General features: G+C 45.2%; 2 protein-coding genes across 5 annotated transcripts in view; one reads left to right on the forward strand and one right to left on the reverse strand.

Moving 5' to 3' along the window:
• Positions 1-8,603, reverse strand: part of rbks (ribokinase) — a 220,502-nt gene extending 211,899 nt beyond the window's left edge. The window contains exon 1 of the mRNA XM_070885723.1: positions 8,337-8,603. Within this exon, the coding sequence (XP_070741824.1) occupies positions 8,337-8,419 (83 nt within the window). The 5' untranslated portion in view covers positions 8,420-8,603. The remainder of the gene's footprint in view (positions 1-8,336) is intronic.
• Positions 8,604-8,700: 97 nt separating this feature from the next.
• The window catches only part of babam2 (BRISC and BRCA1 A complex member 2), a 278,819-nt gene continuing 270,919 nt past the window's right edge, over positions 8,701-16,600 (forward strand). For 2 of the 4 annotated variants that reach the window (XM_070885724.1, XM_070885727.1), the window contains exons 1-2: positions 8,701-8,771; positions 15,873-16,062. In XM_070885724.1, the coding sequence (XP_070741825.1) occupies positions 15,935-16,062 (128 nt within the window). In that variant the 5' untranslated portion in view covers positions 8,701-8,771; positions 15,873-15,934. Of the gene's footprint in view, positions 8,772-9,104; positions 9,198-9,273; positions 9,294-15,872; positions 16,063-16,600 lie in introns of those variants that run through there. The other 2 variants (XM_070885725.1, XM_070885726.1) reach the window with 2 other exon arrangements.

Here is a 16,600-nt window from a genome sequence, read left to right on the forward strand (position 1 = left end):
ATGGTGGTGGACAATTAAACAACTAGAGGGCGGAGGAAGCTCCATGAATATCCCCATCCTCAATGATGGCGCAGCCCAGCACGCAAATGCAAAAGACAAGACTGAAGAGTTTGCAACCATCCTCAGCCAGAAGTGCCAAATGGATGAACCATATCGGCCTCCGCCTGAAGTCCCCACCATCGCAGAAGCCAGTCTTTAGCCAATTCGATTCATTCCATGTGATATCAAGAAGCGGCTATGGGCCCCAACAACATCCTGGGTGTTGTGCTGAAGACTTGTGCTCCAGAACTACCGCCGCCTCCAGCCAAGCTGTTCCAGTACAACTACAACACTAGCTACAACCCGATAATGTGGAAAATTGCCCAGGTATCTCCTGTCCACAAAAAGCAGGACAAATCCAATCTGGCCAATTGCCACCCCATCAATCTACTCTCAATCATCAGCAAAGTGATGGAAGGTATCACCAACAATGCTATCAAGCAGCACTGACTCACCGATGCTCAACTTGCGTTCCGCCAGAACCATGCGGCTCCAGACCTCAGTCATTGAAAGTTGGCATGCAGGTACAGCAGGCGGTGAAGGCGGCAAATGGCATGTTGGCCTTCATAACGAGGGGATTTGAGTATAGGAACAGGGAGGTCTTGCTGCAGTTGTACAGGGCCTTACTGAGGCCTCACCTGGAATATTGTGTTCAGTTTTGGTCTCCTAATCTGAGGAAGGACATTCTTGCTATTGAGGGAGTGCAGCGAAGGTTCACCAGACTGATTCCTGGGATGGCAGGACTGACATATGAGGAAAGACTGGATCGACTGGGCTTTTATTCACTGGAGTTTAGAAGGATGAGAGGGAATCTCATAGAAACATATAAAATTCTGGCGGGACTGGACAGGTTAGATGCAGGAAGAATGTTCCTAGTGTTGGGGAAGTCCAGAACCAGCGGACACAGTCTAAGGATAAGGTAAGCCATTTAGGACTGAGATCAGGAGAAACTTCTTTGCTCAGAGAGTTGTTAACTTGTGGAATTCCCTACCACAGAGAGTTGTTGATGCCAGTTCATTGGATATATTCAAGAGGGAGTTAGATATGGCCCTTACGGCTAAAGGGATCAAGGGGTATGGAGAGAAAGCAGGAAAGGGGTACTGAGGTGAATGATCAGCCATGATCTTATTGAATGGTGGTGCAGGCTCGAAGGGCCGAATGGCCTACTCCTGCACCTATTTTCTATGTTTCTATATTACAGCCTTGGCCCAAACATGGACACAAGAGCTGAATTCCAGAGGTGAGGTGAGAGTGAATGCCCTTGACGTCAAGGCAGCATTTGACCAAGTGTGGTATCGAAGAGCCTTAGTAAAACTTAAGTCAATGGGAATCGGGGGAAAACTGTACACTGACTGGAGTCATACGTAGCACAAAGGAAGATGGTTGCAGTTGGTGGAGGTCAATCTTCCCAGCTCCAGGCCATCGCCCCACCTTTACAAACAAGCCAAGCACACGGCACACGGTCAATTGAATGTAATGAAATATCAATGCTGACCATGACTACTGTGTCATCTCGATCACTTCCCAAATGGTTAGACTCGGGGAGGCAGAATGTGTGTTTTAAGTGTATCATGTCTGCTCTAATATTCATCCAACAGTCAACTCTTTCATTTTTTTAAAAATTATTTCCGGGATGTCGGCGTCACTGGCAAGGCCAACCGTCTTCAGCTGCTTCATCAACGACATTCCCTCCATCATAATGTCAGAGGTGGGGATGTTTGTTGATGATTTCACAGTGTTCAGTTCCATTCACAACTCCTCAGAAAATGAAGCAGTCCATGCCCGCATGCAGGAAGACCTGGACGACATTCAGGCTTTGGCTAATAAGTGGCAAGTAATATTCACGCCACACAAGTACCAGGCAATGACTATCTCCAACAAGTGAGAGTCTAACCACCGCCCCCTTGATATTCAACAGCATTACCATCGCCGAATCCCCCATCAACATCCTGGGGGGTCACCATTGACCAGAAACTATACTGGACCAGCCACAAATACCATGGCAACAAGAACAGATCAGAGGCTAGGTAGTCTGCGGCAAGTGTCTAACCTCCTTAATTCCCAAAGCCTTTCCACCATCTATAATGCACAAGTCAGAAGTGTGATAGAATACTCTCCACTTGCCAGGATGAGTGCAGCTCCAACAACATTCAAGAAGCTCGACAACATCCAGGACAAAGCAGCCCGCTTCATTGGCACCCCATCCACCATCGTCAACATTCACTCCCTCCACCATCGGCGCACTGTGGCTGCAGTGTGCACCATCTACAAGATGCACTGCAGCAACTCGCCAAGGCTTCTTCAGCAATACCTCCTCTACCACTTAGAAGGACAAGGGCAGCAGGAGCATGGGAGCACCATCACCTGCAAGTTCCCCTCTAAGTTATCCAACATTCCTGACTTGGATACATATTCATCGACGCTGGGTCAAAATCCTAGAACTCTCTCCCTAACAGCACTGTGGGAGTTCCTTCACCACAATGATTGCAGCGGTTTAAGAAAGTGGCTTACCACCACCTTCTCAAGGGCAATTAGGGATGGGCAATAAATGCTGGTCTTGCCAGCGATGCTCATATCCCGGAACGAATAAAAAAATTAGCGTCAATTCAAACTCGTATACTGAACATACCACACTCTATATAAGCTCCATTAATTCTTGACTCTTCCATAAATATTAGAGAAGACGCAATACATTTAAACACATATTCTGGTCCTATCCCCGTGCCTAACAGTTTGGGAAGTGATCAAGATAACGCAGTAGTCATGGTCAGCATTGATGTTCCTTCAAATGCACTTGCCTGCTTGCTTGCCCTGTTCATAAGTGTGCGAGATCCACCAGAAATGCACAGGTTAGTATAATTCTCATTGCTGCTGGCAAGAAGATAATCCTCCTCTGACCACAAACTTGTGTATTAGGTATTGATGGAACATAACGCAGTCTCAGAGTGTGATACACAGACACTGCCTTGTGTAGGGAATATATCATGTAGCCTAGAGATATATGCAACAGGTTCCCTCTCCCAAAGCCTACCACACCCTTGCAGAAAGAAGGATAAGGTAATGTCACTGAGAACACACATTACCACTGAACTCCAATTGTACAGCAAAGATGATCCAACCAAAGACACCCTTTCGGAGCTGGAGTAGCCATGCTGCACCTGTCTGAAGCATGTCAAAATACTACTCAAAAATGCACAATTAGGCCATACCTGTCATGTTTGTAACCTCACATAACTGTAATCTTTATGTAACAACACTGTACACTGTATACACCTGAGAAATGCACACCTTGACCACAGGTGGTGAACTTGTGGGAGACACTCCTCACCTGGTCATCCAGGTATATAAAAGGAGGTCCCATGCAGGGTCATCACTACTTGGTCCTGTGAATAAAGGTACAGGTCACAGAGTGACCTTGTCTCCAGTATGTGCCTCGTGTTGATTTGCTGTTGTGTGTAAGGACACAACATTTGGCGACGAGAAACGGGAATCAACGACTCAAGAGAATGGCCACCGGTAGCACGGAGGAACGGTACTGTGTTGGTGAGGACAGGGACAATGTCATTGAGAGGCTCCAGCAGAGCTTTGTCACGAAGGACTGGCTGGGAGCTGCAGCGGCTGACAAGCGAAGGGCGCATCTACTGACCAGCTGTGGACCTAAGACGTACGCGCTGATGAAAGACCTGCTCGCACCCGAGAAGCCGGCGGACAAGACCTTCGAGGAGCTCAGCAAACTGATCGGTGAGCACCTCAAACCAGCGAATAGTATACACATGGCCCGACACCGATTCTATACACACCAACGTCGGGAAGAGCAGAGCATACCGGACTTCGTTGCGGACCTTCGGCACTTGGCCAGCCTCTGTAAGTTCACAGACGCCTGCAGGGGGGAGATGTTACAGGATTTCTTCATTGAGGGCATTGCTCATGCCGGGATTTTTAGGAAGCTATTTGAGACCAAGGACGTGACCTTGGAAGCAGCGGCGTTGATGGCTCAAACCTTCATGGCGGGGGAGGAGGAAACCAAGATCATATATGCGCGCAACCCTGCTCCCAACCTGGCGATGGAGCAGGGAGTTAACATGGTAAACGCGACTCAGTTCTCCGCAGGCAGGCAAGGGCAATTCGACACCAACCAGGCAGTAACAGACTCTAGGGTGGGCCCGCAACAGAGACAATGGCAGGTTGAACGGACATTTACACCATCACAAGGGACAATACGTCCCGGGATGGGACCACTGACACCCACAAACAGAGTGCCCAAGAGTAATCAAAGCGACAATCAGAGAGGAATGCCTGGTAACAGCTCTTTTGTTCACAACAATCTCAGCTCATGCTGGAGGTGCAGTGGCAAACATGCTGCAAAGACCTGCCGGTTTCAACAATTCATCTGCAGAAATTGTATCTTGAGTGGACATTAACTAGGATATGCAGGAAGCCCGCAGCGAGGCTGATTTACAAAGTGGATGAACCACAAGAGGGGTCTGCAAGGCAGGGGTATGCCTGGGACACAGCAATGGACGCTGAAGTTCAGTGAGTCCAGGTGGCAAACATCCACAGCTCATACACAAAAACGCCACCTATGATGATGAGAGGAGTACTGTTAAACGGCATCCCGGTACGCATGGAGCTTGACACAGGAACCAGCCAGTCACAATTCGAGAAACTGTGGCCACTCAGAGATAGCAGACCCAAACTAGAACGCATTGACACGCAATTACGGACATACATCAAAGAGATCATCCCTGTGCTAGGCAGTGCAATGTTGGTGGTCACACATAATGGATCTCAGAACTGGCTGCCACTCTGGATTGTCCCGGGAAATGGTCCCGCGCTTTTGGGGAGGAGCTGGCTAGCCGAGATGAACTGGAAATATAAGAATTAAAGAACATAAGAATTAGGAACAGGAGTAGGCCATCTAGCCCCTCGAGCCTGCTCCGCCTGGGAGGATATGCACGTCATTTCATCTATGGAGCGAAGTTCATGCTCACAGGTCCTACTAAAGTTCGAGTCATTATTTCAACCTGGCGTCGGGACTTTCAAAGGCACCAAAGTAAGGATACGCATCACCCCGGACGCCACACCAGTGCACCACAAAGCCAGAGCTGTGCCGTATGTGATGCGGGAGAAAATTGAGAGTGAGTTGGACAGGTTGCTAAGAGAGAGCATAATTTTGCCCGTTGAATTCAGCGACTGGGCAAGCCCCTTCGTCCCTGTTCTAAAAACGGATGGCTCGGTCAGGACCTGTGGCGACGACAAGGCCACTATCAACCGAGTGTCCCTTCAGGACCAATGCCCGCTTCTGAGAGCGAAGGATCTTTTTACCACGCTGGCAGGCGGCAAGCTGTTCACCAAGTTGGACCTCACTTCGGCCTACATGACCCAGAAACTGGCCGAAAAATCCAAGCTACTGACCACCATCACCACGCACAAGGGGCTGTTTGTCTACAACAGGTGTCCATTTGGCATTCATTCAACAGCCGCTATCTTTCAGAGGAACATGGAAAGCCTGCTAAAATCCATCCCCGGAACAATCGTATTTCAGGATGACATCCTTATCACGGGTCGAGACACCAAGGAACACCTCCACAACCTGAATGAGGTGCTACGCCGACTGGACCAGGTAGGCCTGCGACTAAAGAAGTCCAAGTGTGTGTTTTTGGCCCCAGAGGTCAAGTTTCTGGGCAGGAGGATTGCCGCAGATGGGATCTGGCCCACCGAATCCAAAACGGAGGCGATCGTCACGCGCCCAGGTCCGGCAACACATCAGAGTTGCGTTAATTTCTGGGACTATTGAACTATTTCGGGAACTTTTTACCGAACTTAAGTACATTGCTGGAGCTGCTACACATGCTCCTGCGTAAGGGTTGTGATTGGTTTTGGGGGGACTGTCAGGTACGGGCTTTCAATCGGGCGCGGAACCTGCTTTGTTCTAATAAGTTATTGACCCTGTACCCTGTAAGAAATTGGTTTTGACATGCGATGCATCATCCTATGGAGTTGGGTGCGTGTTGCAGCAGAGTAATGATGAGGGCCAACTCCAACCTGTGGCTTAAGCCTTCAGGTCGCTCTCCCAAGCAGAAAGTGGGTATGGGATGGTTGAAAAGGAAGCACTCGCATGTGTCTACGGGGTGAAAAAGATGCACCAGTACCTTTTTGGCAGAAGGTTCGAGTTAGAAATGGATCACAAGCCGTTAACATCCCTGTTGTCCGACAGCAAAGCTGTCAATGCCAATGCGTCAGCTCGCATACTGCGATGGGCTCTCACGCTGGCTGCGTATGACTACACCATACGGCACCGGCCAGGCACCGAAAATTGCACTGACACGCTCAGCAGGCTTCCACTGGCCACCACTGAGGGGGCAGCGGAGCAAAGCGCGGAGATGGTCATGGCTGTCGATGCCTTTGACAGCGCAGGCTCCCCCATCACAGCCCACCAGATCAAAACCTGGACAAACAGAGATCCCCTCCTATCTTTGATTAAGAAATGTATCCTGACTGGGGATTGGGCGCCCGCACATGGAGCATGCCCTGAAGAGGTCAGACCGTTTCACAGACGGATGGATGAACTCTCCATCCAAGCCGACTGCCTACTATGGGACAGCCGGGTAGTCATGCCCCAGAGGGGTAGGGAAGCATTCATCAGGGAACTCCACAGCAAGCACCCAGGCATTGTGCTAATGAAGGCCATTGCCCGGTCACATGTATGGTGGCCGGGAATTGATGCAGACCTAGAACACTGTATTCGCAGGTGCACGATGTGTGCCCAGCTGGGCAATGCCCCCAGGGAGGCCCCACTCAGCCCGTGGCCTTGGCCCACCAAGCCATGGTCACATATTCACGTAGACTACGTGGGCCCGTTCATCGGAAAAATTTTCCTCATTGTTGTTGATGCGTATTCGAAATGGATCGAGTGCATCATATTGAATTCATGCACGACATCCACAACAGTGGAGAGTCTGCATGTGGTCTTTGCGACCCACGGCTTGCCAGACATCCTAGTTAGCGACAATGGCCCGTGTTTCATTAGCTATGAATTCTGGGAGTTCATGTCGGGTAATGGCATCAAACATGTCAGGACAGCCGGCTTCCAATGGCCAGGCGGAACGTGCGGTCCAAATCATAAAGCAAGGCATGCTCCGGATTCAAGGACCCTCCCTTCAATACCGTCTATCGCGCCTCCTGCTGGCCTACAGGTCCCGAACGCACTCGCTCACGGAGTCCCGCCAGCGGAACTACTCATGAAACGTATACTAAAAACTCGGCTGGCCCTCATTCATCTAGTCTTGTCAGACATTGTTGAGGGCAAGCGCCAGTCCCAAAATGAGTGCCATGACTGTAACTCAAAGGGGAGATGTATAGAAATCGATGACCCTGTATTTGTTCTTAATCACACCGTGGGGCCCAAGTGGCTCGAGGGTACTGTAATTGGTAAAGAGGGGAATAGAGTCATAGTGGTCAGACTCAACAATGGGCAGATATGCCGCAAGCATCTGGACCAAGTAAAAAAAAGTTTTAGCATGGACATTGAGGAACCTGAGGAAAATCATGAGATGCTGCCCACACCACCGCCAGTGAATGAGCAACAAGAACTGTCAGCAACATGCACAATCCCTGCGGTCAGCCTGGACGAGCCGGAATCACCACAGGTGACAAAGACGCATGCCAAGGCTCAACAACCGGAGCCCCAACTGCGACGCTTGTCACCTGAAAGACTCAATCTTTGACCCAAAGACATTGGGGGATGTGGTGTCAGGTTTGTAACCTCACATAACTGTAACCTTTATGTAACAACACTGTACACTGTATACACCTGAGAAATGCACACCTTGACCACAGGGAGTGAACTTGTGGGAGACACTCCTCACCTGGTCATCCAGGTATATAAAGGGGGGTCCCACACAGGGTCATCTCTTCTTGGTCCTGTGAATAAAGGTACAGGTCACAGAATGATCTTGTCTCCAGTATGTGCCTCGTGTTGATTTGCTGTTGTGTGTAAGGACACAATACCCTTCAGTAAATGCTATGCTGAGAATATAAACCACTGCTACATCAGTGTGAAAGGCAGTGTATGATTTTTCTGTTTTACAAAACAAAAGTATTTCGAAATTTTAAATTAAAAAACTTAATTATACCTGAACCATTATTTTTGTTCCTGTTTCGGCTTCTAATCTATTAGTAACGTTTGGATTTCTTTTAATAAAATACAATATAATTTCAGCACCTATAACGCTTTATGTAATAAGTATCAATCTACATAATGATAAAAAAAATACACATAATATATATGCACTAACCTGACCAAGTCAGTCATGCAGGATCCTACAACCACTACATCATAAACCTCAGTATCAGAAGGAAGATTTGCTGACAATGACATATTTAAAAAATATATTTTTTAAGCAACAGTGGAATATTGTAAATGTACACTGATCAGGTCAAGAAACAACAGCGACTATTGCTGCGAGAGGACCCATGGCATAGCTGGCTGCATTATTTTAACAAATAAATGATTTAAACGAAAAGGGAGAGAGCTTGATCGAGGTAAAATGATAATTTTGCTTTAAAAACATATCGTGTTCAGCCCCGATATTTTGAATATAACGATATCAATCAGGCAGTTGTGTGGCCGGCAGCAGTGTCGCGCGGCGGGACCGTTCGTGTTTTAAGAGCGCGAGCGGACGTCACTTGACGCTTGGCGTGAATGGGACTCGCCAGCCGGCTTCCAGCAGGTACCTGAACTCGGCTCTGTCTCAATACACACACACACACCTCATTGCCATCCGTTACCCTTTGCCCGGGCCCGAGGAGCCTTCTGAGGCTCAGTTGCTTACTTTAATTTTGTAAAATGTGTGCGTATTATATTATACCGATTGTTATTTATAGTATATCACGTCCGTGCCTGCTATCACTTTGTTTGAGATGTAATTTTTTTTTAAAGCGTAAATGCAGTGCATTTGCATTGCATAACGAGGAAGAGGTTTAGCAAAGCTCTGTTTACAAACCGTTTTGTCATTTCCTGTATTAAAGCCCGAAGGACGTGCTCGCAGCATTTTAAAGCAGTGCTGCAAACATCCTGGAAACGTTGGGAGTGACATTTGCCATCAGCAGGAGTGACGCAGATGGCAAAGATCTCTTAAGCATATTTGGGTTTCAGAGTACGTACGTAACAATAGGTCACAGTTTTCTCTTTTGAAATTTGAAAAAATAACTTATCGTTCATAATCCGTGGTACTTGCCAAGCATGCAATAAGGTATGGTGCATTATTGCAACATTTTAAATCTGTACTTGCATCTCGCATACACTCATCCCATCGCTGCAATACTCTTGTCAGAAATAGTCAGATATTCCCGTGGGTCCCTTTTTTAAATAAAAAACATTGCGAATAGACACTAGATCTGTCGATGTCAGAAAAGCTGGGTGACTATTGTGGGTAGAGACTTTTCAACACATTGCTGGCAAAACATCAGCACCCAAAATGTTAAATTGCCTTTTCATTTTTAGTTGTTCAGACCTATTTATTTTCAGCATTTATTGTTAAATAAAGATTGTGAGGTCCTATTTCATATAGCTTTACCTTTGCCATTATGATTACTGAAAATTCAACCAATACCTTTATACACTTTTCCAACAGCAAAGTAAAATATCATAAGAACATAAGAAATAGGAACAGGAGTAGGCCATATGGCCCCTCGAGCCTGCTCTGCCATTCAATAAGATTATCCCATGGCTGATCTGATCTTGGACTCCGCTCCACTTCCCTGCCTGCTCCCAATAACCTGTTATCCCCTTATCATTTAAGAAACTGTCTATTTTTGTCTTAAATTTATTCACTGTCCCAGCTTCCACAGCTCTCTGAGGTAGTGACTTCCACAGATTTACAACCCTCACAACAAATTTCTCTTCATCTCTGTTTTAAATGGGTGGCCCCTTATTCTAAGATCATGCCCTCTAGTTCTAGTCTACCCCATCAGTGGAAACATCCTCTTTGCATCCACCTTGTCAAGCCCCCTCATAATCTTATATGTTTCTATAAGATCACCTCTCATTTTTCTGAATACCAATGAGTAGAGGCCCAACCTACTCAACCTTTCCTCATAAGTCAACCCCCTCATTCCCAGAATCAACCTCGTGAACCTTCTCTGAGCTGCCTCCAAAGCAAGTATATCCTTTTGTAAATATGGAAACCAAAACTGCATGCAGTATTCCAGATGTAGCCTCACCAATACCTTATATCCCTGCTTTTATACTCCATATTCTTTGATCAGCTATAAAGGTAACAGAATGTGTATTCCATGTGAAAATGACACATGTACCTAAAGTGTGGTTACCCCTGTGATTTTAAAGACTATAATTCTGTCTTTAGGATTCAGAGGTACATGAACTGCAAACAGTTTATAGTATCAAGAGCTCAAAAATGTGATTGTTATCTACTTGCTCGTAGTCTGCTTTTGATTGCTGTAGTGATTGCAGTGTGAAATAGATGTCAGAAACATAGAAAATAGGTGCAGGAGTAGGCCATTCAGCCCTTTGAGCCTGCACCACCATTCAATAAGATCATGGCTGATCATTCCTTCTCTACCCCTTTCCTGCTTTCTCTCCATACCCCTTGATCCCCTCAACCATAAGAGCCATATCTAACTCCCTCTTGATATATCTAATGTACTGGCATCAACAACTCTCTGCGGCAGGGAATTCCACAGATTAACAACTCTCTGAGTGAAGAAGTTTCTCCTCATCTCAGTCCTAAATGGCCTACCCCTTATCCTAAGACTATGTCCCCTGGTTCTGGACTTCCCCAACATCGGGAACATTCTTCCTGCATCTAACCTGTCCAGTCCCGTCAGAATCTTATGTTTCTATGAGATCCCCTCTCATCCTTCTAAACTCCAGTGAATAAAGGCCCAGTTGATCCAGTCTCCTCATATGACAGCCCAGCCATTCCTGGAATCAGTCTGGTGAACCTTCGTTGCACTCCCTCAATAGCAAGAACGTCTTTCCTCAGGCTAGGCGACCAAAACTGAACACAATATTCCAGGTGAGGCCTCACTAAGGCCCTGTACAACTGCATTAAGATCTCCCTGCTCCTATATTCAAATCCCCTAGCTATGAAGGCCAACATACCATTTGCTGCCTTTACCGGTGTGCCCACTTTCAGTGACTGATGAACCATGACACCCAGGTCTCGTTGCACCGCCCCTTTTCGTAATCTGCTGCCATTCAGATAATAATCTGCCTTTGTGTTTTTGCCCCCAAAATGGATAACCTTACATTTATCCACATTATACTACATCTGCCATGCATTTTCCCACTCACCTAGCCTGTCCAAGTCACCCTGCAGCCTCTTAGCATCCTCCTCACTGCTCTCACCACCACCCAGTTTAGTGTCATCCGCAAACTTGGAGATATTACACTCAATTCCTTCATCCAAATCGTTAATGTATATTGTAAAGAGCTGGGGTCCCAGCACTGAGCCCTGCGACACTCCACTAGTCACTGCCTGCCATTCTGAAAAGGACTCGTTTATCCCGACTCTCTGCTTCCTGTCTGCCAACCAGTTCTCTATCCACGCCAGTACATTACCCCCAGTACCATGCGCTTTCATTTTGGAACCTTGTGTGGGACCTTGTCAAAAGCCTTTTGAAAGTCCAAATACACCACATCCACTGGTTCTACCTTGTCCACTCTGCTAGTTACATCCTCAAAAAATTCCAGAAGATTCGTCAAGCATGATTTCTCTTTCATAAATCCATGCTGACTTGGTCCGATCCTGTCACTGCTTTCCAAATGCGCTGCTATTTCATTCCACCATTTTCCCTACTGCTGATGTCAGGCTAACCGGTCTATAATTACCTGTTTTCGCTCCCTTTTTTAAAAAGTGGTGTTACATTAGCTACCTTCCAGTCCATAGGAACTGATCCAGAGTCGATAGACTGTTGGAAAATGATCACCAATGCATCCACTATTTCTAGGGCCACTTCCTTAAGTACTCTTGGATGCAGACTATCGGGCCCTGGGGATTTATCGGCCTTTAATCCCATCAATTTCCCTAATACAATTTCCTGCCTAATAAGAATATCTTTCAGTTCCTCCTTCTCACTCGACCCACTGTCCCTTAGTACATTCGGAAGGTTATTTGTAGCTTCCTTTGTGAAGACAGAACCGAAGTATTGGTTCAGTTGGTCTGCCATTTCTTTGTTCCCATTTGAATTCACCTGAATCTGACTGCAAGGGACCTATGTTTGCCTTTATTAATCTTTTTCTCTTCACATATTTATAGAAGCTTTTGCAGTCAGTTTTTATGTTCCCTACAAGCTTCCTCTCGTACTCTATTTTTCCCCCTCTTAATTAAACCCTCCTCTGTTGAATTCTAAATTTCTCCCAGTCCTCTGGTTTGCTGCTTTTTCTGGCCAATTTATATGCCTCTTCCTTGGCTTTAACACTATCCTTAATTTCCCTTGTTAGCCATGATTGAGCCACCTTCCCAGTTTTATTTTTACTCCAGACAGGGATGTACAATTGCACTTAAGAAATAGAAGCAGGAGTAGGTCATACGGCTCCTCGAGCCGGTTCCGCCATTCAGTAAGATCATGGCTGATCTCCCTCAACTCCACCTCTCCATATTATCCCAATATCCCTTAGTTTCCCTAGTATCAAAAAATCTCTCGATTTCAGTCTTGAATACACTCCGACTGAGCATCCACAGCCCTCTGGGCTAGAGAATGTGATAGATTCACCACTCCTGGATAGATTCACCACTCCTGAAGAGATTTCTCCTTATCTCAGTCCTAAATGGCTGACACCTTATTCCTGAGATTATGACCCAGTTCTAGAAACAACCTCAGCATTTACCCTGTCAAGCCCTCTAAGAATTTTATACATTTAATTGAATTCACACCACATATCATTGACAGTTTCCCATCCCAAAACTGCTGACACTATCAAAAACTAAACTATCTTAATGATGATCACAGAGTGGGTATGTGTAATCTGAGTCATTTCAACATTGTAATCTTATGGTTAAATGACACTCATAAACTGTTCAAATTTTAATTGTTTTGGCTAACTACTTTTCAGAAGCGACTAAATCTAGTTCATTTATGGAACAGATGAGGCCTCAGAACAGATTTTGAAGGGCCGTCACTTAATACAGCACCCTCCCCTTCCCACTTTGACTTGCCTCTCATGATTATGCTTTATTTTCTTCCTGTTAGCAAGTTTCTAATTCGACTGATTTTTTTTTTAGCTTATAAAGGAGCCTCTCGTGGGGTATTTTATCAAGGAACTTTTGGAAATCCAGGCACATTATATCATATGGCTTTCCTCCCCACCTCTTCAAAAATCTAGCTTTAGTAAGGCCAAATCTATCCCTTCTAAAGTTTATGGCTGTCATGTTAAGTTATTTCCCACATGTGCTCTGCCATTTTGTTTGCACTTATTGGTTATCTTAAATTTCCAATTATTATAGCACCATGAGAATTATCATAGTCGCATTGAGATTCCCAAGGGATGTAAATATGGTTGAAATTGAAAATATACTAAAAATAGTTAACACACAAACATACAAAAACATGAAAAGACCATGTGGTCCATCAAGCTATAGTACAGTCACACACACCATCGATCTGCAATGAAATTAGTCCCATCTCTTAGCCTAAGAGCTCTGACCATAATTTTGGTTGCTCTTTTCTGTATCTTCTCAGGCCATCTGAGGAATCCAAAACTGGACACAATACTCCAGCTGTAGCCATACTAAGACTTTGTGCAGCCTAGATATAATATTTAGTTTTACATTACACTGTCCTAATAATACGTGAAACCCTACTTACTTTCCTAATTACCTCATCACACTGCATGTAGACATTAACTGATTTATCAACTGAGTACGAGATCCCTCTGTTGTTCCACAACCTAAGAAGAGAACCCTTTATTTTATACATATGCTTGGAGTTTCCCAGAACCAAAAGCATCGCACTGCACTTATCCACATGTCAAGATATCTGCCACACAATGGACATTCACCTAACTTATTTAAATCGGCCTATAACCTAATTATTTTATCTAAACTGCCAACTTATGTTCATGTATATGTGTCCAATGCAACTTAGTAAATTGTTCAATTAATACCCTTACCCTTTTTAAAAAAAAAAAAAATTTTTAAAAATTTGCTCCAGGATGTGGGCGTCACTGGCAAGGCCAGCATTTATTGCCCATCCCTAACTGCCCTTGAGAAGGTCGAGGTGAACTGCGTTCTTGAACCGCTACAGTCCTTGTGGTGAAGGTACTCCCACAGTGCTATTAGGGAGGGAGTTCCATGATTTTGACCCAGTGACGTCAAAGGAACGGGGATTACATTTCCAAGTCAGGGTGCTGTGTGACTTGGAGGGAATGGTGCTCCCATGCGCTTGCTGCCCTTGTCCTAGGTGGTCGAGGTCGTGGGTTTGGGAGGTGCTGCCGAAGAAGCCGTAGTAAGTTGCTGCAGAGCAGGGAGTGAATGTTGAAGGTGCTAGATGGGGCGTCAATGAAGTGGGCTGCTTTGTCCTGGATGGTGTCGAGCTTCTTGAGTTGTTGCAGCTGCACCCATCCAGGCAAGTGGAAATTATTCCATCACACTTCTGACTTGTGCCTTTATAGATGGTGGAAAGACTTTGGGGAGTCAGGAGGTGAGACACCCTCTGACCCCACTCTTGTTGCTACAGTATTTATGTGGCTGGTCCAGTTAAGTTTCTGGTCAATGGTGAACTCCAGGATGTTGATGGTGGGGGATTCGGCGATGGTAATGCCGTTGAATATCAAGGGGAGGTGGTTGGACTCTCGCTTGCTGGAAGTCCAAATCATTTATGGAAATAGTCCCAACATTGATCACTGATATTCGTATTGCATTGTGCTATATACTTATTTGAATACCTCCCACTGTTTTTCTGTATGTTTACCTGTTAACAAGCACAGCCCAATAATTCTGCAACCAGTGTCTATAAGCCATTTTCAGTGCTTCTTGAATAATTATCCCTACTGTAAGGCTGGAGGAATGTCACTATGAAAGCTTAATAATTTTTAAAATCTGGTATCTTTACAATTAGCCTATCAATGGCAGTTGAGAAAAACTATTCCTATAAGCTATTGATCTAAGACCTTGGCATCGGTAATGCTTAGTTTGTATTCTGAAAAGTCGAGCATTCTGTACATTGCAGGGCATTGCTATCCCTAACTACAGTACTGAAAAACTATAAATGTCTATGAATCCCGTAATGTGTAATGGCTAGTAGGCTCTCTTTTTGATCAACCAAATTTTGTTAGATTAATGGTTCACTGGTCCACTGAAGTCTTGTATTTTGGAAGCCCTCTTCAGTCTCTGTCGGGTCTAGCGTTTGAAGAGGGGTATGGTAGTATAGTGGTTATGTTACTAGATCAGTAATCCAGAGATCTGAACTAATTCAGAAATGAGTTTGAGAATTTGGATTCAATTTAATTTTTAAAAACCTGATATCAGTAAAAGTGACCATGAAGCTGTTGGATTGTTGGTTTAATAAAAAAAAATAACTGGTTCACTTAATGTTCTTTAGGGAAGGAAACCTGCTGGCCTTAACTGATCTGGCGTATATACGACTCCAGTCCAACATCAACATGCCCTCTGAAGCCACTCACAGGCAACTAGGGATGGCCAGCGACACCCATATCCCAAGAATGATTTTTTTTTAAAAACTTACCCTAATTCCAATATAGATATCCATTTACATACAATGTATTATTTTGTTTACAAGCCACTTTTTCATCTAATGTATGTTTTCAGTTTGCCCCCAATGTTAACTCTTTTCCTTCATTGAATATTTAGCACTGCAGGCTGTCCTGTCCGTTGGTCTTTGACAGTGCCACTGTGGAAGTAATTGAGTTGAAATGTCACCAGAAGTTGCCTTAAACAGAATTTCCCCTGCACTTCGTCCCTTTATCTCCAATGTGGTCAGAAATGGAAAAATCGGCTTAGATGCTACAAACAATCTCAAAATAACTGACCTTAAATCAGGGTAAGTGCTAATTGAGTATTACAAGTTGAATTCATCTTCTTCTTCTTCTTCTTCTGTGATGTTTGTTCATGATTTCTCTGCTCTCAATGAAATAATTTGCTGCAGCTAAGATATGTGCACACTTTTATCTGTTGAATTATTTTAAATATCCAATGTTTAGATTTTGTTGAGTAGTCCAGGCCCAAAATTGGTCGTCATTTTAAGTCCCAAAATGGAGAAGTACAACTGTTTTGACCCAGCTTTAAGTACAAATGTTGTAATGATGGGTACAGTATAGTCAGCAACCATATCACCGGATTTTGGACGCTCAACCGGAAACAGAGTTCCAAAATTCGGAATGTTCCGAAATCCGGACATTTTAAAAAACGGCACTAGTGGTATTTTTTCGCCAAAAATACCGCTAATCACTCCCCTATTTGGGGAAAACACCAAAAAAGAACAGCGCGACTTCCCCCCCCCCTCCACCGCACTGGACCCTCTGCCAACCTCCGCCGCCGCAGTACTCTTACCTCGGCCCAGGCGTTTCCAGATTCGGGAC

Source organism: Pristiophorus japonicus, chromosome 7, assembly GCF_044704955.1.
Source record: "Pristiophorus japonicus isolate sPriJap1 chromosome 7, sPriJap1.hap1, whole genome shotgun sequence".
NCBI lineage: Eukaryota > Metazoa > Chordata > Chondrichthyes > Pristiophoridae > Pristiophorus > Pristiophorus japonicus.